Raw genomic sequence first — 23,391 nt, forward strand, 5'->3', positions numbered from 1 at the left:
TTAAAGGGGCACTTTGTAATATGACATAATCTAGAAAGTTTTGCAACGCTCCCTGGGTAACCCCACCCCTTTTGAATAATAACAGAAGCTACAGTGGCCTTCAAGGACAAGAACAATTCTAAATTCTAAACAATGCACCTGATGACATTCCAACCATGACTTTTCCAACATGGATGCCTCCATAAGACCTGCCTACTCAATGTACAAAATGTATATTAATATTTGTAATTCTCCACTCAAGAGGATAATTCAGATTATTGGCAGAGGTGATTTTACACCAATGAGGACTTGTTTATGAATGAGGATATTGATTGTAGCTAAAAAAAATACTTAAAATGTTACACAGTGCCCCTTTAAAACATAAACAACACCAGAAAGTAATCATCATCTTCTCAGATTTATTTACATCTTTCATGCATATTTAATTCCATAATACATTTTTTTTAATACATACAAGACGAACATAACACACCAGTACACCCCCCCCCCCCCCCCACCTCCCTGCCCAAACTGCCCATGAAACAAAACACGGTGTGGGGAAGTTAATTCAGATCATTTCAAATACACAACCCATATGATTACATACTGTATGTACATACACCAGAAATACTTATATACTGTACATCATGTAATAAAGCAGACTCTCTTATCTAAAGGGACCAACAACTGGAGCTAGGCTGTTAGTATTAAGGGTCTTGCCTACGGAGCATCACAATATTTATCTGGCCTTGACCAGGAATTGATCCCTGGTTTCCTGTACCAAAGTCATTGGTGTTACCCACTGAGTTATCCAGCTGATCTCGTCCCCTGCGTTCCAAATGTTCCAATGTGGACCAGGGAGTAACAAGTTGATGATATTATGTAGATTGAAGGAAGAATGGGAGACAGTTGTTTGAATACTACAACCCAATGTACTAACAAATCAAGAATTTAAATCTATCTAAATTGACTTGAAAGACAAACCCAACCACCACACTCCTTAAAAGAATGAAAAGGAGAAAACCACAACGAAGCCGGCGCAACTCACGAACCAAAATGCTGCGAAATGGCACAAACCATGACGTCACAAGTTCTCCTGCAAAACACATGGCAACAGAGTTTTTTCTTTTTTACTATACAACATACTTCAGATGTCCAGAAAGAGTACTAGTCTGCATGCAGTATGCTTACAAATGGGACATACAAATATTCACTGTGCAGTGGATTGTGGGTCAGAACCTCCAAAGAAATGCATGCAACACCACATATTGCAATTGGATGTAGTAGGACATCTGGGTATTTTTCAGCAAACTGCATTTGTCATCATGTTTTGGGACATCCTAAAATAATTCTACCGCTCTAGATAGCAGGAACGTTTGGGGAATCGGTACGCACCCATCATCTTTATTTCTAACTGCTCTGGTCCACTGTCACACAGATCTTCACTGGTAATATCTTCAGAGGGGGTTCCTTGTCCACAGTGCCAAAGTATGGAAACATCCTCTCAGTGAAAGTGTGTGTGAAGGTGTGTATGTGTGTGTTAGTATCAGGATCAGAGAACGAGAGCTTTCCTCCGTTCCAGTCCAGATTCACTCTGATCTTCTGGAACTTCTGTACTTGGAGATCAGTGGATACATCTGGTGGTGACCATGCTGAGAATTTACCTTTGATGAACAATATTTTCCAGAATCCAAAACATATGTCTCCTTTCATCTGGACAGCCTCTGCTACCACACCCAATCCCCATCCTGTACTGTCTCCAACCTGGAAGTCCCAGCTGTGAGTCCCTGAGTTAAAGCCCTCAGAGCTCAGGACAGAGCTGTAATGATCAAACCTCTCTGGATTATCAGGAAGCTGCTGAGGCTCCAGTTCAAATCTCTCTCCTCGTCTCAAACTGGTCAAATCTTCAGACAGGACGAGCCATGGATGAGCAGTGTTTGGGTCCAGAACCAGAGGAGTGTAGGAGACCATGTCCTTCATCTTGTTCCAGATGTTGAAGGTCAGGTTGCCCAGGTGTTTGGCCTCGTCTATCAGAGCTCCTGAGAGCAGCTGTGGATCATCTGGCAGGGGGCGCTGCTGGACTCTGTCCATTGCAGCCTTGTAGTTGATCAGGAATGAGACGTCTTCAGCTCTCAGCTGCTCCTCTGTGGCTCTGACTGTGTCTGAAAGAGCTGCTATCTCTCTGCTCAGAGCCTCCATTTTCTGACTCTTCTGCTCCTCTTCCTCCCTCAGTGCAGCCATCCTGGCCTCCTCTTCCTCTTCTAGAAACTGGTGAAGTTTCTTAAACTGATCCTTGATCTGTGTCTCTGTGCGTCGGGCCTGGACCTTTATGTGTCCTGCTATTTCTTCAGAAATCCCTTTAACATGTTCCAAACGCTCTAACCTCTCCTTTAAGGGCTCCAGAGATACCTCAAGTTCCCTCTTGTGTTGTCGTGCAGCTTCATCGATGGGTTTGAATCTGTGGTTGGCGTGTGTTTCTGAGTGTTGACAGATCAGACAAACTGGCTGCTGATGGTCCAGACAGAAGAGTTTGAGTTTCTCAGAGTGCAGACTGCAGAGAGCCTCTGAAGCTCTCTGATCTCTCTCCAGTAAGAAGGCCTCACACAGGTTCTTTAAGGCCAGGTTACTAGGTGGTGGTTTCTTTGAAACTCTTCTCTTACAAACTGGGCACTCACGTATTGGTTTGTCTTTCCACCAGTTCTTCAGACAGTCTCTACAGAAGCTGTGGCTACACGACAGAAGAACAGGATCTCTGAAGACGTCATGACAGACCGGACAGCAGAGATCCTCCTCTGATCTGGAAGCCATTTTGTTTCAGAGTGCAGCTGAAAACACAGCAGACAGAAAGTACAGTCACTCATGGCTCCCCTCCCTCCTCTACTAGTAGTTGGGTTTGGGGAAACCAAATATCTTTGGAAAGGTTATTGTATGAGGAAACGATAATCAATGTTGGCATTGACCCAGATGTCTATCTAGCAGCCATCTTGGAATTTATGATACAAATCTTTATTTTGAGGAACAGCTGATTATAGTAAGAAAAACAAACTCACCATGCACTAAAGGGTTGATGTTGTAAAATGTTATGACTTTGTAACTACCACCATTCGATTCCATGACTGCGAAAATGTAGATTCAGCAGCTGTTGTTTCATCTTATTTGGAAGCCGAGATATTACAAAACATGTTTTATGGTGGCCATTTTGTAAATTCCAATATGGCCGCCACTTAGACATCTGGGTAAATGTCAGCATTGATTTTCTGGTTCCTTAACAATACCATTTCCAAACATATGTAGCTTTACAAATCCCCCCAAATTCCCATGAAAGTTAAAATCAAAACATGGTTACCTGACTAACTTATCTGAGGCCATGTCCACCAACACTGATATTTAAAATATTGTTGATATTTGTTTGCAAAAATATTCCTGTTCTCACAACAGATAATCTCTCTGTACACGACAACGCAAGAGAGTTTGAAAACGCTGCAGTAATCATGCCAAGCCAATAGGTGGCGATAATGCATCACGTAAAACACCATAGAATAACATGGTGAGCATGAGGCCCATTGAGCGTCTTTCTGAGGGAGGTTAGAGCATGCTCAGTAGATGTAAACAACAATGGATGACAGCATTTCCCAAAACCTCAAGTGTTCCTGTCCCTACGAATACAGAAATACAGACATTTCATGAATCGGTTAACAGCCGCTGACCTGTCTGTGACCCTAGCATTGTGGGAGACATAGCCGTGTGCATTCTAAACTAAACACTAAACGCTTATAGTTTAACAAACTCTTACAGAGCTCCCTGCTTAATTCAACCTTGACTTGATTGGCAGGCAGACAGACTCAATATTTTATACTGGTTTATGGCTATGTTTGCAAGCCTGAGAAATGTATGGTTATGAGTCGCAAGGAGTCATTTGCACTTGAAATAAACTGCAATACCTGTCTGTGTTCTCAAGGGAATTTCCTGTTTTACTAGCCTGATAGGCCGATTCGCCCAACGGCAAATATGTGGTTGAACTACTGCACCCATATCATCCCATGAATCACCTTTTTAAACAATACAGCAGCTCAATAGTCGCAAAACTCCAGTCTATTTTGTACCTAAACGATGGTTAAGATAAAGGCAGAAAAGCAACATCAGAATATGTAAATATGTAAAAGTTTATTTTTGTGTTTTCAAAGTCACTAGACTCTCTTCTGGTTACGCTAGTGGTGAGGACATGACCTGAGATTAACTCTGAATCCTGTTTTTAGTCAAACTCACCTTCAGTGTGTGGAGTGTCAGCAGCTTGAAGCAGCGTGTGTGTGTGTGTGTGTGTGTGTGTGTGTGTGTGTGTGTGTGTGTGTGTGTGTGTGTGTGTGTGTGTGTGTGTGTGTGTGTGTGTGTGTGTGTGTGTGTGTGTGTGTGTGTGTGTGTGTGTGTGTGTGTGAACTCAGAGGAAGTTGTTAGTTTGGTCTGAAGGTGAATCTGATCGTCTGCTGTTCAGTCCGTGTATCTCTGTAGTGAGGAAGGTAAACAGACTGTTTCCTGGTTTGTCTCAGGTGAGTCAGGTGATGGGTGGAGCTCCTCCTCAGCTTCGTGTGTGTGTATTCAGGGCCGCCCCTCTCAATACACATAACTCAGACTAAATTGGCCAGAGGCAGTTTTGAGTGTGTTTGATTCCAAAGTCCTGACTCATTATAATTAGACTGGTATTGTGCAGCAGGCCGTCACAACACGGCGGCAGTGGCGAAGTGGGTATGGAGTTCGTCTCTGGTGTGCAGGGTCGGAGGTTCGATCCCCTGTCTCCCCGCCACATGTCGAAGTGTCCCTGAGCAAGACACTGAACCCCAAATTGCTCCCGATGGTTCAGAGAGCGCCTTGCATGGCAGCTGCTGCCATCGGTGTATGAGTGTGTGTATGAATGGGTGAATGTGGTAAGATATGTAAAGCGCTTTGGGGCTGAGAAAATCGGCTAGAAAGCGCTATATAAGTCAAGTCCATTTACAACACAAACTCTTGTGTTCAACAGCAGATTAATATTGTATATCTTATTGTAATAATAAGTCCAATAGAAATAGGTTATGCATTGTTGCTTTTTGATTAATCAAGTACATACAACAGGTTTGGCTTAAAGAATGTCCCATTTTAATTTAACAAAATTAAAAATTAAATCTTAATGTTTCTCAGTAAGTCAAATATGCAGCCCAGTAGAGTTTGTTGCTGTATAATTATGATTATTTTCAACGTAGGCCTTATCTAACTTATTTATGGCATCATGACATGAAATCAAAAAGTATTTTAGATGAGTTTTTATTGAGACAATATTGTCGATTAGATACTTTTTTTCACAGTGGCACTAATACACCTTTACATCAAACAAACATCATTAACACAGAGAATTTACTGACAAGGCTTTTAATAATTCCTACTGTAGAGATTCCAGCATTCACACTAATAATGAGACAGGAGGAGGACAGTAGACTACAGACAAAGAAGATAAATCCAGATAATTTTCCCTTTAAAACATAAACACCAGAAAAGTAATCATCATCATCTCAGATTTATTTACATAATTCATATTTATTTCCAAAATAAAACATTTATAATACAAACAAGAAAACAGTCACCATCAGTACACCCCCTCCTACCCCCCCCCCCCCTCCCCCTTCCTGCCCAAACATACCATTATGCAAAACATGGTGTCGGGAAGTTAATTCAGATAATTTCAAATACACAACCAATGATTATATATACTGTATGTACATACACCAGAAAGACTTGTATATGGGGCGCCCTTAGCTCAGTTGGTAGGGCGCCCCCCCCCCGATTCCCGTCTGCAGTCGTTCTCTGCATGTCACTCCCCTCTCTGCCCCATTTCACCTCTGTCTCTTCATACTGTCAAATAAAGCATGAAAAATGCCCAAAAATATCACAAAAAAAAAGAAAGAGAAATACTTGTATACATCATGTAATAAAGCAGACTCTCTTATCCAAAGCGACCAACAACTGAAGGTAGGCTGTTAGTTTTAAGGGTCTTGCCTACAGAGCATCACAATATTTATCCGGCCTTGACCGGGAATTGATCCCTGGTTTCCTGTACCAAAGTCATTGGTGTTACCTACTGAGTTATCCTGCTGATCTCGTGCCCTGCGTTCCAAATCATATACTATATATATATACGATATATATATATATATATATATATATATATATATTTCTTTTACTAAACTACATGCTGCAGATGTCCATAAAAGTACATAGTCTGCATGCAGTATGCTTACAAATGGGACATACTAATACTCGCTGTGCAGTGGATTGTGGGTCAGAACATCCCAAAAAAGATTAAAAACAATAATAATATGCAACCGGATGTAGAAGGAGATCAGGGTATTTAAACTGCATTTGACATCATGTTTTGGACGTCCTAAAATAAATCTACCGGACTAGATAACAGGAACGTATAGGTATTTGGTCACTATCTGCTCTGGTCCACTGTCACACAGACCTTCACTGGTAATATCTTCAGAGGGAGTTCATCGTCCCAATTGGCGAAGTATGGAAACATCCTCTCAGTGAAAGTGTGTGTGAAGGTGCGTATGTGTGTGTTAGTATCAGCATCAGAGAACGACAGCTTTCCTCCGTTCCAGTCCAGATTCACTCTGATCTTCTGGAACTTCTTCTGCATTTTAAAAACAGTGGAAACAGCTGGTGGTGACCGTGCTGAGTATTTACCTCCACAGAACCTTATTCTCCAGAATCCGTAAACTATTTCTCCCTTCCTGTTAGCAGACTCTTCTAAAACACCCAGTTCCCAGCGTGTATTGTCTCCAACCTGGACGTCCCAGCTGTGATTCCCTGAGTTAAAGCCCTCAGAGCTCAGGACAGACCAGTTATAATCAAACCTCTCTGGATTATCAGGACGCTGCGGTTTCTTTCTTCCATCTACCGTACTGGTCAAACCGATGAGATCTTCAGACAGGATGAGATCTGGATCAGCAGTGTTTGGGTCCAGAACCAGAGGAGTGTAGGAGACCATGTCCTTCATCATGTTCCAGATGTTGAAGGTCAGGTTGCCCAGGTGTTTGGCCTCGTCTATCAGAGCTCCTGAGAGCAGTTGTGGATCTTCCAGCAGGGGGTAATGCTGGACTCTGTCCACTGCAGCCTTGTAGTTGAGCAGGAATGAGACGTCTTCAGCTTCCAGCTGCTCCCCTGTGGCTCTGACTGTGTCTGAAAGAGCTGCTATCCCTCTGCTCAGAGCCTCCATCTTCTCCTTCATCATCTGACTCTTCTGCTCCTCTTCCTCCCACAGTGCAGCCAACCTGGCCTCCTCTTCCTCTTCTAGAAACTGGTGAAGCTTCTTAAACTGATCCTGAATCCGTGTCTCTGTGCGTCGGGCCTGGAACTTTATGTGTTTTGCTGTTATTTGAGACTTCCCCTGAACTTGTTTAAAACGCTTTCTCCTCCTCTTTAAGTGCTTCAGAGATTTCTGAAGTTCCTTCTTGTGTTGTCGTGCAGCTTCATCGATGGGTTTGAATCTGTGGTTGTTGTGTGTTTCTGAGTGTTGACAGATCAGGCAAACTGGCTGCTGATGGTCCAGACAGAAGAGTTTGAGTTCCTCAGAGTGCAGACTGCAGAGAGCCTCTGAAGCTCTCTGATCTCTCTCCAGTGAGATGAGATCCTCCTCTGATCTGGAAGCCATTTTGTTTCAGAGTGCAGCTGAAAACACAGCAGACAGAAAGTATAGTCAGTCATGGCTACCCTCCCTCCTCTACTAGTCAGGTTTGCTATTAACTTGAGTTTATGGTGTTGTAAATTCCAATACAACCGCCACATAGACATCTGGCCAAATGCCAACATTGATGTCATGATTCCTCAAACAATACAATTTTCAAGAATATATACAATTACAAATCCACACAAATGACCGCAGAAGTTAAAATCAAAACATAGAAACTGACTGGTCAGGTTTGCTATTACCCTTCCTGGGAATTTTTGCAGGATTCATAAAACTATATAATTATAGAAAGGGTTTTGTATGAGGAAAAAAAAACAAGTTAAAACTATACAATATTAAAACAACACAACAATTAAAATCACATGGAGTCATTTAAACCAGATGACAGAAGAGACAAATAGGTGTATTGGTCTGTTAGTCCTGAATTTTGTCTTTAAGAATCTTTGACCTGATGGTAGCAGTGGGTGGTTTGGGTCGTTTAGGATTAACTGGGATTTCCATAAGGACCTAGAGTGATGTGCCAGCAATTTTACTATACACTTTGACCGTTTCCTAACTTTGGGTTGTGGTTTGCAGTTTTTTTTTTTTACTTATATGGTGGATAATGTATTGTATTGGGATGATATAAACAAGGCAACACCTGGAATAAGACATGTTAACTTTTCATTACCAAGATATTGCAAGAAAACAACCTCACCGGATCATTCTGGACCCAGTCGTGCAGTAAAGGGTTAATGTTCAGTTTTTCTGAGGCACACCCAGAATCTCTCTTCTGGCTACGCTAGTGGTGTGGACATGGCCTGAGATTAACTCTGAATCCTGTTTATAGTCAAACTCACCTTCAGTGTGTGGAGTGTCAGCAGGTTGTGTGTGTGTGTGTGTGTGTGTGTGTGTGTGTGTGTGTGTGTGTGTGTGTGTGTGTGTGTGTGTGTGTGTGTGTGTGTGTGTGTGTGTGTGTGTGAACTCACTCAGAGGAAGTTATTAGTTTGGTCTGAAGGTGAATCTGATCGTCTGCTGTTCAGTCCGTGTGTCTCTGTAGTGAGGAAGGAAAACAGAATGTTTCCTGGTTTGTCTCAGGTGATGGGTGGAGCTCCTCCTCTGCTGTTTGCAAAGGGTGTGTGTGTGTGTGTTTGATTCCAAAGTCCTGACACATTATTGAATAATTAAACTGGTAGTGTGCAGCAGGCCGTCGCAACACAAACGTTTATGTTCAACAGCAGTTTAACATTGTATATCTTATTTTAATAATAAGTCCAATAGGATATATGCTTTGATAAGTACAATTGGATATACACGCTAGCTTTTTGATGGATCAAGAGCATAAAATAACAGGTTGTATAATATTATAAATGGCTTATAGAATGTCCCATGTGATTTAAAAAAATAAAAAATCTTAATTTTTCTCAGTAATTCAAATATGCAGCTCAGTAGAGTTTGTTGCTGTGATAATAAATCAGATTATTCTGCACTTGGGTCTTATTTAAAGAGGACCTATTATTCTTTTTTGACTTGTATGACCTATAAACGTTGTTATAATGATTTATAGTCATGTATAACCATACTAGCGTATCAAATAATTACGTGCATGCATTTAGACGTATTCCCTGCTGACCGTCTGGGGTGGCTGTGCAGAGCGCTAAACACTAGGGCAGCCGGTCGAGAAATCACTTGTTCAAATCGGTTCAAATTTCCTGCCATCGTGTCGTCACGATCCCGGATTTTTACATGTATGGTAATCCTGTAACGCACGCTCCGGCCATGCCCCCACCTTCCTGCTCAAATCTGCCCGCGTGCTGCTGAAAGTGTTCCGGAAGGAAGGTAACCAATCACAACGGAGTGGGGTTTGCAGGAGGGGGGAGGGGGCGGAGAAGCACAAAGCCGAGTGTGGACAGAGACTGCTGTGAGAGTTTCCCGTAAAGCTACATGTTTTTTTGTGCTGTGATTCGTGTCAGGTTGCTCCATAGGAGTCACTAATGAGACAGTAAGACCAGAAAAGTAGTATAATAGGATATATTTAACTTATTCATGGCATCATGACAAAACAGAGCATCATAAAATCAAAAAGTATTTTAGATTTGTTTTTATTGAGACAATATTGTCGCCGAGATCCTTGTTTTCACAGTGGCACTAATACGCCTTTACATCAAACAAATATAATCAACACAGAGAACTTACTGACAAGGCTCTTAATAATTCCTACAGTTGAGATTCCAGCATTCACACTAATGATGAGACAGGAGGAGGACAGTAGACTACAGACAAAGAAGATAAATCACTTTAAAACATAAACACCAGAAAAGTAATCATCATCATCTCAGATTTATTTACATATTTAATTCATATTTATTTCCAAAATAAAACATTTATAATACAAACAAGAACAAAGTCACCACCAGTACACCTTGAAAGACAAACCCAACCACCACACTCCTTAAAAGAATGAAAAGGAGAAAACCACAACGAAGCCGGCGCAACTCACGAACCAAAATGCTGCAAAATGGCACAAACCATGAAGTCACAAGTTCTCCTGCAAAACACATGGCGACATGTTTTTTTTTTTGTTACTATACGACATACTTCAGATGTCCATAAAGAGTACTAGTCTGCATGCAGTATGCTTACACATGGGACATACGAATACTCACTGTGCAGTGGATTGTGGGTCAGAACCTCCAAAGAAATGCATGCAACACCACATTTTGCAATTGGATGTAGTAGGACATCTGGGTATTTTTCAGCAAACTGCATTTGACATCATGTTTTGGGACATCCTAAAATAATTCTACCGCTCTAGATAGCAGGAAAGTTTTGGGATTCGGTACGCACCCATCATCTTTATTTCTAACTGCTCTGGTCCACTGTCACACAGATCTTCACTGGTAATATCTTCAGAGGGAGTTCCTTGTCCACAGTGCCAAAGTATGGAAACACCCTCTCAGTGAAAGTGTGTGTGAAGGTGTGTATGTGTGTGTTAGTATCAGGATCAGAGAACGACAGCTTTCCTCCGTTCCAGTCCAGATTCACTCTGATCTTCTGGAACTTCTTCTGCACTTGGAGATCAGTGTCTGAATCTAGTGGTGACTGTGCTGAGTATTCACCTTCAATGAACTTTATTCTCCATAATCCAGACCCCATGTGTCCCTTCCTATCAGCAGACTCTGCTAACACACCAAGTCCCCAGTCTGTACTGTCTCCAACCTGGACGTCCCAGCTGTGAGTCCCTGAGTTAAAGCCCTCAGAGCTCAGGACAGACCAGTTATCCTCATCAAATCTCTCTGGATTATCAGGAAGCTGCTGGTCCTCTTTTCCTCCTCTCACACTGGTCAGATCTTCCGACAGGATGAAGTCTAGAGCAGCAGTGTTTGGGTCCAGAACCAGAGGAGTGTAGGAGACCATGTCCTTCATCTTGTTCCAGATGTCAGAGGTCAGGTTACCCAGGTGTTTGGCCTCGTCTATCAGAGCTCCTGTGAGCCGCTTTGGATCATTCAGCAGGTGCTGCTGGACTCTTGCCATTGTAGACTTGTAGTTGATCAGGAATGAGACGTCTTCAGCTGCTATCTCATCTTCTGTGAACTCAATTGTGTCTGAAATGGCTAGCATCTCTCTGCTCAGAGCCCCCATCTTCTCCTTCATCATCTGACTCTTCTGCTCCTCTTCCTCCCTCAGTGCAGCCATCCTGGCCTCCTCTTCCTCTTCTAGAAACTGGTGAAGCTTCTCAAACTGTTCCTGAATCCGTGTCTCTGTACGTCGGGCCTGGAACTTTATGTGTTTTTCTGATTCTTGATTCTTATCTTCAACTTGATATACAAGCTGATACTGATTTTCTAACGGGTCTATATAGTTCCGAAGTTCCTCCTTGTGTTGTCGTGCAGCTTCATCGATGGGTTTGAATCTGTGGTTGGCGTGTGTTTCTGAGTGTTGACAGATCAGACAAACTGGCTGTTGATGGTCCAGACAGAAGAGTTTGAGTTTCTCAGAGTGCAGACTGCAGAGAGCCTCTGAAGCTCTCTGATCTCTCTCCAGTAAGAAGGCCTCACACAGGTTCTTTAAGGCCAGGTTAAAAGGTGGGTTTTCCTTTGGAGATCTGCTCTTACAAACTGGACACTCATCTGTTTGTTTCTCTTGCCACCAGTTCTTCAGACAGTCTTTACAGAAGCTGTGGCTACACGACAGAAGAACAGGATCTCTGAAGACGTCATGACACACCGGACAGCGGAGATGCTCCTCTGATCTGGAAGCCATTTTGTTTCAGAGTGCAGCTGAAAACACAGCAGACAGAAAGTACAGTCAGTCATGGCTCCCCACCCTCCTCTACTAAAAAAAATGAGAGGCTTTAATTAAATGCTGTCCATGCATCAGAGGTGAATGTAACTTAGCATACTCGGCTGAAAACAGAAACTAACGGAGGGGAGCGGCTCACTGTAGCCTTCAGTCGCGCAGTCAGTTTGCCGACATGGCTCTATGGTGTATTCAGGCTTGTGACATACAAACAGATTGCGGAAGCCATTCCCATAGACAACGTAAACGGGCAAGATATCCCCGGTTATAATTTTATCCGTCAAACCACAGAGTTTATCTGCCCAGCGGCTCACTCGCTCACACTGGCGAGGTCTCCCGATGATCGTCACCATCACACGATCCACTTGCTGCTTTGCCCGGGCGGAGGCTTTGTGTGAAGGTGATTTATAGGGTTGCAAAATTTCGGGAATTTTCAAATTTGGAAACTTTCCATGGGAATGAACGGGAATTTATGGGAATTAACGGGAATAAACGGGAATTTACTAAATTTAAAGCCACCCAAATGAACCAAATCCTTCTAACTATGTTATGTCAGTCCTGGCAAACGTTCTGGACTGTAAAAAGCAGTTTTTTCAATTACGTTATATAGTATTTATGAACATTAAACTTCAAATCAGATTATTTTTAAAACTTATTGAGACACCCAACTTGATATCATATGTTGCTTTTTACTAGAGCAGGTTTACAGAGGCTTAAACAGTGATTTTAAATATGTATAGGTGGGGAAAATATATTTTAGCATAATCTTGACTAAAACAACCAGATTTCATGAAAGTACACTTGGCAAGTTTCACATAGCACACATCGTACTGCAGGTGTACTGAGGCCACGTCCCTATACATGCACTGTGCATTCCTCCATCACATGGGGGGCAATTTACTTTAAGCTGGGGTGGAGGATTTGGGGAGAAAATGGCTTTTGGGATAGAGATTTGAATCCAAATACCTCAACCGCTCCACTTGTTCTCTTTGGTCCCTCCCTGACATGCTCTACAACAACAAAGTTGTGCCAAAGTGAATGGACAGTCCCAACAGCCAATAAGAACAGAGAATCGGAGCCTCGCTCTGATTGGTCAAAGTGTACAGCTCATGTTAACTTTGACCAATCAGAAATCACATACCCCAGCTTTAATTTATTGAATGGGTTGGGTCAGACAGATGAGTTATATTTTACTCAACATTAATATGTTTGTTGTTGTGAAATTATTGATTGTTCATAAAATAATCAAAACTTGATAAAGTTCTACTTACAAATAAATCTGTTCAAATGTAATGTTTTTTTATTGTATTAGTTTGCATGGATGTCTGCCTATGACAAAACATAATGTTTAAACTTATGTTTGGATATAAAAAAGAATCATTTAAATGACCGCCATTTAGTTAATTCCTATAATTCCCAATTTTGAATATTCCCAAAATTCCCAAGCGAAAATTCCTGTGGAAACTTTCAGGAAACTTTCCGGAAATTTACCGGAAACTTTCGACCCCTTTGCAACCCTAGTGATTTAACATCACAGTCAAAGACAGATGTTATAACGTTATGCTGCATATTTTGTACTGCACCCACACCGGACTCTTAAGTGAAGCTGACATTTTAAGGCGTGCACATTGCAGAAATGAAGTGCCTGCAGCGCGCTCAAAATTACACATGAACTATGCACAACGGACGTCTCCTATGTCCCCAAAAAATCAGATAAAGGAAAACCGCCGATTGACTGAGTCGTCTTGAGCACGAGTCGAAAATCGGTCGTTGAGTCAACACATTGTTCACATCCCTATTGTGCAGGTAAACTACAAATAGCTGTCTCCCCTTGTGGTTAATGCACTTTGTTTTTATTTGCTTATAAACTTTGACACTGCACATTTATTTTAATTCATAATTTAATTAATCAATACATTGTTAGGTTTATAAAATAGGCAATCAGAAAATGGGAGAATTACCCGCCACAAATCCTTCAAATATCTTCTCGTTATATCCTGAGCTATCTGTTGTCTGTATTGTGATTATTAAAGTCTGCTTACGTCGGCAGTTATCCCTGATATCTGTGCCAATCGGTTATGTAACTGATGCCATGAACTTTGTGAGGTTAATTATGCCATGTGCAGAGGACAAGAGTGCTGCTAACAAATGTGTTTTTTGCCACAAAGAAATGTTGTCTGATCCTTTAATTTTATTTTCCGAGTGCACTAGAATGCCCTCCCTAGAGGTGTCGGGTGTTTGTCACCTTTTTCACCTCTTAGGTGGTGCGGGTCTGATTTTATATATATATATATATATATATATATATATATATGAGGAGAAATATATAAAATCAGACCCGCACCACCTAAGAGGTGAAAAAGGTGACAAACACCCGACACCTCTAGGGAGGGCATTCTAGTGCACTCGGAAAATAAAATTAAAGGATCAGACAACATATGAGGAGAGGCTGTCTTTAAAACACAGAGGTCAGATGCACAACACTGCTTAAGAGGGCTCTACATTAACACTGCGGGTAAATGAGTCTAAGGCAAGTAAGTTATTGAGTCCACCCTTCAATTTGGCTGGTGAAAGATGTGTGCTCGGGATCTGTGTTCATGCAGCGATTCTAGGTATAAAAACTTCACGGCTTCAACGGCAATTACCGGAAGGAGACGGCACATTACCGCAGTTAAGTTAGCGCGTGTACAAACAGAACATTTCCTGTGCGCCTTCACATTAAAAGCCTGTTACTAGACAAACGTGAGTTGACTTTTATTTTGAAGCCAGTAAGAACAGGAAGTTAGCGCTTTTTTCTAACTTGAAAGGCAACTCCTTCAGCTGCAGAGAGCAGTCAACAGTATCCTAGTCTATTTAAACAAAGTTTTAAATAAGCCACTGAAAAGCTACTCCCAACACATTCACAACAACCTATTTAATTTATCCTAAATTGTACCAATATTTATACTTATTTATTTAATAGGCTATGTTTAATGTTTTAAAGTTTGGTTTTAATTAACAGAAGGACATTATAATAATAATTCTGAATCAGCAAAAAATTGCAATTGGCAGGTTAGATTCTTTTTTCTAAATTGCAATCAGTGCACCCCTATTCATTTTTCTACAATTATTACTGCATAATATTAATTGTGAATCTCAAATAAGACCAGGATGACATGCTCAAAGGTAATTAGAGCAAAATGCAAGGGTTAAGGTTATGCAAGTTTTCAATAGCCTACTTTGTGTGCTACCAAATTTATTTTTGTGCTACTGAATTTTTTTGCTTGCTAGCACCGGTGCTACCACCTAAAAAAATAAGCGTACAGCCCTGGAAGGGTAAACTATGGTTTAGATTGTGGTTAGCAAGCTAATTAGTTGTCAGATGGTTGTTGGCCTTGCTGCTAGCAAGAAATCCAAGTTGGTGTTGGTCATCACATTTTTTGGGGGGTTGGTTGTCACATGTTATCCAAAGGCTGCAGCCAGAAAAGGAACCCAATAACGAAATAAATTGTCAAGCTGTATCCTCACTGACACCCCAGAGAAGGAAAGAATAGAGCAGGAAAAGGCAGCTAGCATGCAAAAGAAAATAAGTCAAAATTCAAAACAACCCAGTTCATCCCAAAACTAGACCAGCTGCCAAGGCTACAGAAAGTTATGTAGGCCTATTTGTCAACTTGACAATACAATTAAACTTTCAAATTTAGTTCTGCTTTCTTGCCTTCTTTTTAAGATTATTCCCATTAAGATAACATTGTGACAAACAACCCCATAGTGTGCGACAACCGACCCCTTGATGGGGTTGGTTGTCACAATGTGTAAGGGTGTCTTTGATGATTAATTTCTTCTTTATTACAATAAGATAGAAAAAGTGAGGGGTACACATTTCAAGCCAACACCTTAAAGCCACTACGAGTAAAATGGCACGTTGGCGTCCCCTTTGGACAAAAGCGGTAGTATTTTTACGACGCCCGCTGTCGCAAAGCTGTTTTCTAGCTCGTGCCAGGCGTGCGAGTGTGAACTGAGAAGGGCGCAATATAGTGCATATCCGTGTGTTGAAAGTGTGAGGACTCTTTTCGGCTCCGTGAGAGTGGTTTTGACACTGCATCAACTAATGCCAGTCAGTACCACACACACCTGATTGCAATGAGTTGATGCAGCAGCATCACCTAACTACTCTCTCTCACGGAGCTGAAAGATTACGTGTCCTCACAGAAAGCGAATGAACGAGAGCCGGCAGTTAGTATGGATCACGATGAGGTAATGTGTTTGTGTTGTTGATGTAAATAATGACTATTTCAGATAATGGTTATCTGATGATGGTGAAGCAAAGCAAACCAACCGCTCATTCATTTAGGAGTAAACACTGCAGTCTAGTTTCGCTTTCGTGAAATTGTATACACATTGCTTGGCAACGCCCTCGTCCCGCCCGCCTATATCACTCTCCCTTTTAGCTTTTCTTCATTGCATTCTCTTTTTTTTCTTTGATGGTTCAGCCCCGTTATCAGTCATTATGACGACAAATAACTGTCTCAAACAAGGCTCCCGCTCCCCTTCCCTCACCTGGAGGGATAGGCTTCTCAAATCGCGTTGGTGCTCCACACTGAAATCTGCGACCAATACGGATATGTGACCATAAAGCCTGCACGAGCGAACCGAAAATCGGACTGGGTGTGCGACCAGACCAAAAGCAGTAATAAAAACTATATGAAAACGTCTTTCTTTGCACTGATGGTCTCGTTTGCTGTTAAAGGTAATTTATGATTATCAGAGGAAACATGAGGCTGTTTAAAAGATATTTAAATGTTACTCGTAGCCGCTTTAAGCTTCAATTTAATGTAGGAATGACTATTGAAAGATATTTAGGTGATGAGCAATTTTCACTAAAGTAAAAAGTGTGCCTACTTATCCCGTTCTCCCCTATATATCCTTTGAAGTGTGCCAAATCCTAATCTCGCCTAAACTGTTTGAGCCGGCACTGTCCTGCAGCGTGAAGCATTTAGCCTGTACCAACATGTCATTGCAGCAGCCAGAACCATGATGATTTCCAAGCCGTGAAGCAATAAAGCGATGATGATTATTACTATGATAGAGACTGTTAAATGAAAGTTGCTTAATCATGATCTTACTGTGGTCTGAACATGCATTTATTGATGCTTGAAATGGTTACAGAAACATCCAAAATTCACAATTATTTTTAGAAACAGCTGGAATATGAAATAATAACTTTTCATTATCAAGATATTGCAAAAAAACAACCTCACCGGATCATGCTGGACCCTCTCCTGCAGTAAAGGGTTAATGTTCAGTGTTTCTGAGTCACACCCAGAATCTCTCTTCTGGTTACGCTAGTGGTGTGAACATGGCCTGAGATTAACTCTGAATCCTGTTTTTAGTAAAACTCACCTTCAGTGTGTGGAGTGTCAGCAGGTTGAAGCAGCAGAATGAACTCACTCAGAGGAAGTTGTTAGTTTGGTTTTCAGTGTGTGTCTGTAGTGAGGAAGTAAAGGTAAACAATGGGCTTATTTATCTCAGGTGATGGGTTGGGCTCATCTTCCGCTCTATGCAAAGTGTGTGTGTGTGTGTGTGTGTGTGTGTGTGTGTGTGTGTGTGTGTGTGTGTGTGTGTGTGTGTGTGTGTGTGTGTGTGTGTGTGTGTGTGTGTGTGTGTGTGTGTGTGTGTGTGTGTGTGTGTGTGTGTGTGTGTGTGTGTGTGTGTGTGTGTGTGTGTGTGTGTGTGTGTGTGTGTGTGCTTTGACCAAACCAGATCAAGATTGAATATTGTATTTTGCTAATAGGTAAAATAGGATATACGTACATGTTTGCTTTATGATGGATCAAGCACATAACATAACCGGTTGTATGATTTTATAAATGGCTTATAGAATGTCCCATGTGACTTGTTTTTAAATAAAATCATAATTGTTCTCAGTAAAATCATATATACAGCTCAGTACATTTTGTTGCTGTGATAATAATTCATATTATTTTAAACCTTGGTCTTATTAAACTTGTTTATGGCATCATGACAAAACAGAGCATCATAAAATCAAAAAGTATTTTACATTTGTTTTTATTGAGACAATATCGCCTTGATCCTTTTTGTTCACAGTAGCACTAACACGCCATTGTATCAAACAAATATAACCAACACAGAGAACTTACTGAGAAGGCTTTTAATAATTCCTACTGTTGAGATTCCAGCATTCACACTAATAATGAGACAGGAGGAGGACAGTAGACTACAGACAAAGAAGATAAATCCAGATAATTTTCCCTTTAAAAACATAAACAACACCAGAAAAGTAATAACCATTTTCTCAGTTTTATTTACATATTTAATTCATATTTATTTCAATAATAAAACATGTATAATACATACAAGACAAATACAACACACCAGTGAATCTTTTTCTATCGTACTTAATAGCAGGAAAGTTTGGGAATTTGAAAGGACCCATCGTCTGTATCTCTAACTGATCTGGTCCACTGTCACACAGATCTTCACGGGTAATATCTTCAGAAGGTGTTGATCATCGTCCCAATTGGTAAAGTATGGAAACATCCTCTCAGTGAAAGTGTGTGTGAAGGTGTGTATGTGTGTGTTAGTATCAGGATCAGAGAACAACAGATTTCCTCCGTTCCAGTCCAGATTCACTCTGATCCTCTGGAACTTCTTCTGGACTTGGAAAACAGTGTCTGAATCTGGTGGTGACAATGTTGAGTATTCATCTCCAATGAACCTTATTCTCCAGAATCCAGACTCCATGTGTCCCTTCCTGTCAGCAGACTCTGCTAACACACCCAGGTTCCAGCCTCTACTGTCTCCAACCTGGACGTCCCAGCTGTGAGTCCCTGAGTTAAAGCCCTCAGAGCTCAGGACAGAACAGTAACTAGCAATCCTCTCTGGATTATCAGGAAGCTCCTGTTCCTCTCCTCCTCCTATCAAACTGGTCAGATCTTCAGACAGGATGAGCCATGGATCAGCAGTGTTGGTGTCCAGAACCAGAGGAGTGTAGGAGACCATGTCCTTCATCTTGTTCCAGATGTTGAAGGTCAGGTTGCCCAGGTGTTTGGCCTCGTCTATCAGAGCTCCTGAGAGCAGCTGTGGATCATCTAGTAGTGCCTCCTGCTGGACTCTTTCCACTGCAGCCTTGTAGTTGAGCAGGAATGAGACGTCTTCAGCTTTCAGCTGCTCCTCTGTGGCTCTGACTGTGTCTGAAAGAGCTGCTATCTCTCTGCTCAGAGCCTCCATCTTCTCCTTCATCTTCTGACTCTTCTGCTCCTCTTCCTCCCTCAGTGCAGCCATCCTGGCCTCCTCTTCCTCTTCTAGAAAGTGGTGAAGCTTCTTAAACTTCTTCTTAATCAGCGTCTCTGTGCGTCGGGCCTGGACCTTTATGTATTCTGCTGTTTGTTCAGACTTCTCTTTATCTTCTTCTAACAACTCTAACTTCCTCTTTAAAGGCTCCAGAGTTTCTTGAAGTTTCTTTATTTTTTGTTGTGCAGCTTCATCGATGGGTTTGAATCTGTGGTTGTTGTGTGTTTCTGAGTGTTGACAGATCAGACAAACTGGCTGCTGATGGTCCAGACAGAAGAGTTTGAGTTTCTCAGAGTGCAGACTGCAGAGAGCCTCTGAAGCTCTCTGATCTCTCTCCAGTAAGAAGGCCTCACACAGGTTCTTTAAGGCCAGGTTACGAGGAGGTGTATACTCTGATCTGCTCTTACAAACTGGACACTCCTGAGTTGGTTTGTCTTTCCACCAGTTCTTCAGACATTCTTTACAGAAGCTGTGGCTACACGACAGAAGAACAGGATCTCTGAAGACGTCATGACACACCGGACAGCAGAGATGCTCCTCTGATCTGGAAGCCATTTTGTTTCAGAGTGCAGCTGAAAACACAGCAGACAGAAAGAACATTCAGTCATGGCTCCCCTCCCTCCTCTACTAATAGTTGTTTGCTATTAACATTTGGGGGAAATTTGTAAAACCAAATATCTTTGGAAAGGTTATTGTATGAGGAAACGAAAATCAATGTTGGCATTGACCCAGATGTCTATCTAGCAGCCATCTTGAAATGTATGATACAAATCTTTATTTTGAGGAACAGCTGAATATAGTAAGAAAAACAACCTCACCAAGGGTTGATGTTGTAATGGTAAATGGACTTGTATAGCGCTATATCTCCGTTTATCACAGACCCAAAGCACTTTACATTGTTTTTTTGTACACATTCACCCAGTCACACACACATTCATACACCGATTGCAGCAGCTACCACGCAGGGTAGGCTTAGCACTAGGGTGCTAAGCTAACTAAGCTAACTATCGGGAGCAATTCGGGGTTCAGTGTCTTGCCCAGGGACACTTCGACATATGGCGGGGAGACGGGGGATCGAACCTCCGACCCTACACACCAGAGGCGAACTCCCTACCCACTTCGCCACTGCCGCCCCAAATGTAAAATGTTATGACTTTGTAACTACCACCATCGGACTCCATGACTCCGAAAATCTAGATTTAGCAGTTGTTTCATCTTATTTGGAAGCCGAGATATTACAAAACATATGTTTTATGGTGGCCATTTTGTAAATTCCAATATGGCCGCCACTTAGACATCTGGGTAAATGTCAACATTGATGTTCTGGTTCCTTAACAATACCATTTCCAAACATATGTAGCTTTACAAATCCCCCCAAATTCCCATGAAAGTTAAAATCAAAACATGGTTACCTGACTAACTTATCTGAGGCCATGTCCACCAACACTGATATTTAAAGCTCCCATATTATACACTTTTCGGTACTATTATACACCATATTATATGGTCTTAGTGGTCACTAATACGTTTTTCTTTAATTGTTTGCTGAAAAAAACTTTCAGATAATTTATTGTACTATGCTGAAGTTCAGCTAATCTCACAATGGCCTATTTTTTAAAAAGAGCTGCAGCTCCCCTCGTAAATATACAATCTTTGCGCTGCCCCCGCCCCCTGTCCGGAAGCGAAGCCAGATACGCCTCGCCCTCTGTCTGTCAGGGCCGTGGACCAATAAGAAATAGGGGTGTGGGCTGCACAGTGGAAGCTTCTGGCTTTCCAGTTTGTGAGGTCAGAAAAGGGGAGAATTCTGACTGGAGTATATTGGGTGGGGGAGGGTTGGTGGTTTCAGAAAGGGGGATTGTGAGAAAAGGAGAGTGTTATTTTTTTAAATATTTTGGCAGTCTCTAGACACACTGTGGACCAATGGATATGTTAGAACACATTTAAAAAGTGCATTTAGCATAATATGTGACCTTTAAAATATGTTTGATATTTGTTTGCAAAAATATTCCTGTTCTCACAACAGTGTTTAAGATAATCTCTCTGTACACGACAACGCAAGAGAGTTTGAAAACGCTGCAGTAATCATGCCAAGCCAATAGGTGGCGATAATGCGTCACGTAAAACACCATAGAATAACATGGTGAGCATGAGGCCCATTGAGCGTCTTTCTGAGGGAGGTTAGAGCATGCTCAGTAGATGTAAACAACAATGGATGACAGCATTTCCCAAAACCTCAAGTGTTCCTGTCCCTACGAATACAGAAATACAGACATTTCATGAATGGGTTAACAGCCGCTGACCTGTCTGTGACCCTAGCATTGTGGGAGACATAGCCGTGTGCATTCTAAACTAAACACTAAACGCTTATAGTTTAACAAACTCTTACAGAGCTCCCTGCTTAATTCAACCTTGACTTGATTGGCAGACAGACTCAATATTTTATACAGGTTTATGGCTATGTTTGCAAGCCTGAGAAATGTATGGTTATGAGTCGCAAGGAGTCATTTGCACGTTAAGTAAACGGCATTACCTGTCTGTGTGCTCCAAGGAACTCTTCCCTGTTTTACTAGCCTAATAGACGTATTTGTTGTTTTATTTTGGCGAGCCTGAATAAGAAACATTTTTGAGAAGTTGCTCATCAGCCCATGCTATTCTGGAATGATGGGCGGAGAGTTTTTTGTTTTATTTTTAGCCCGAGCCGCTTCGCTCTACCGCAAATATGTGGTTCAACTACTGCACCCATATCATCCCATGAATCACCTTTCTAAACAATACAGCAGCTCAATAGTCGCAAAACTACAGTCTATTTTGTACCTAAACGATGGTTAAGATAAAGGCAGAAAAGCATCCTTTCCTAATTTAAAACATCAGAAAATGTCAAAATGTATGTTTGTGTTTTTAAAGTCACTAGAATGTCTCTTCTGGTTACGCTAGTGGTGTGAACATGGCCTGAGATTAACTCTGAATCCTGTTTTTAGTCAAACACATCTTCAGTGTGTGGAGTGTTAGCAGGTTGAAGCAGCTTGTGTGTGTGTATGTCTGAGTGTCTGTGTGTGTCTGTGTGTGTGTGTGTCTGTGTGAACTCACTCAGAGGAAGTTGTTAGTTTGGTCTGAAGGTGAATCTGATCGTCTGCTCTTCAGTCCGTGTGTCTCTGTAGTGAGGAAGGAAAACAGACTATTTCCTGGTTTGTCTCAGGTGAGTCAGGTGATGGGTGGAGCTCCTCCTCTGCTGTATGCAAAGGGTGTGTGTTTGTGTGTGTGTGTGTGTGTGTGTGTGTGTGTGTGTGTGTGTGTGTGTGTGTGTGTGTGTGTGTGTGTGTGTGTGTGTGTGTGTGTGTGTGTGTGTGTGTGTGTGTGTGTGTGTGTGTGTGTGTGTGTGTGTGTGTGTGTGTGTGTGTGTGTGTGTGTGTGTTCAGGGCCGCCCCTCCCAATACTCAGACTAATTTGGCCAGAGGCAGTTTTTGGTGTTTGATTCCAAAGTACTGACTCATTGTTGGATACGTAGACTGATGGTGTCGGAAGGCTGTCGCATCACAAACGTTTATGTTCAACAGCAGATTAATATTGTATATCTTATTGTAATAATAAGTCCAATAGAAATAGGTTTTACACTGTTGCTTTTTGATGAATCAAGTACATACAACAACAGGTTTGTCTTAAAGAATGTCCCATTTTAATTTAACAAAATTAAAAATTAAATCTTAATGTTTCTCAGTAAGTCAAATATGCAGCCCAGTAGAGTTTGTTGCTGTATAATTATGATTATAAACTTGGGCCTTATTTAACTTATTTATGGCATCAAGGCAGGACAGAGCATCATACAATCAAAAAGTATTGTAGATGTCGTTTTATTGAGACAATATTGTCGCCTAGATAATTTTTTTCACAGTGGCACTACTACACCTTTACATCAAACAAATATAACCAACACAGAGACTTTACTGAGAAGGCTTTTAATAATTCCTGCTGTTGAGATTCCAGCATTCACACTAATAATGAGACAGGAGGAGGACAGTAGACTACAGACAAAGAAGATAAATCCAGAGACTTTTCCCTTTAAAACATAAACACCAGAAAAGTAATCATCATCATCTCAGATTTATTTACATATTTAATTCATA

At 41.5% G+C, this 23,391-nt stretch overlaps 2 protein-coding genes across 2 annotated transcripts in view; one reads left to right on the forward strand and one right to left on the reverse strand.

The window, feature by feature from the left end:
- LOC307271260 (leucine-rich repeat and fibronectin type III domain-containing protein 1-like protein) overlaps window positions 1-23,391 on the forward strand; it is a gene marked incomplete at both ends in the record, with an annotated part of 96,068 nt that overhangs the window by 31,386 nt on the left and 41,291 nt on the right. The window lies entirely within an intron of this gene.
- On the reverse strand, window positions 542-22,429 carry LOC307271261 (uncharacterized protein). The gene is made up of 6 exons (XM_080053671.1): window positions 22,358-22,429; window positions 18,430-19,842; window positions 12,191-12,365; window positions 10,546-11,942; window positions 6,470-6,951; window positions 542-2,787 (listed from the first exon to the last, which is right to left on the reverse strand). Exons 2-6 carry the CDS (start codon window positions 19,823-19,825, stop codon window positions 1,390-1,392), a joined length of 4,848 nt encoding a protein of 1,615 aa, XP_079909797.1. The 5' UTR covers window positions 19,826-19,842; window positions 22,358-22,429; the 3' UTR covers window positions 542-1,389.

This window comes from Ammodytes marinus, assembly GCF_949987685.1.
Source record: "Ammodytes marinus genome assembly, chromosome: 3".
Taxonomy (NCBI): domain Eukaryota; kingdom Metazoa; phylum Chordata; class Actinopteri; order Uranoscopiformes; family Ammodytidae; genus Ammodytes; species Ammodytes marinus.

Excerpts from the sequence above, each read along its gene's own strand:
- LOC307271261 (XM_080053671.1), bottom strand. The coding sequence starts at position 19,825 with ATGGCTTCCAGATCAGAGGAGCATCTCTGCTGTCCGGTGTGTCATGAC. Across the intron at positions 6,952-10,545 it reads TGTGACAGTGGACCAGAGCA|ATCTCATCCTGTCTGAAGAT; the intron begins GTTAGAAATAAA and ends CTGCTGATCCAG. Across the intron at positions 2,788-6,469 it reads TGAAGATATTACCAGTGAAG|ATGGCTTCCAGATCAGAGGA; the intron begins GTCTGTGTGACA and ends CTCTGAAACAAA.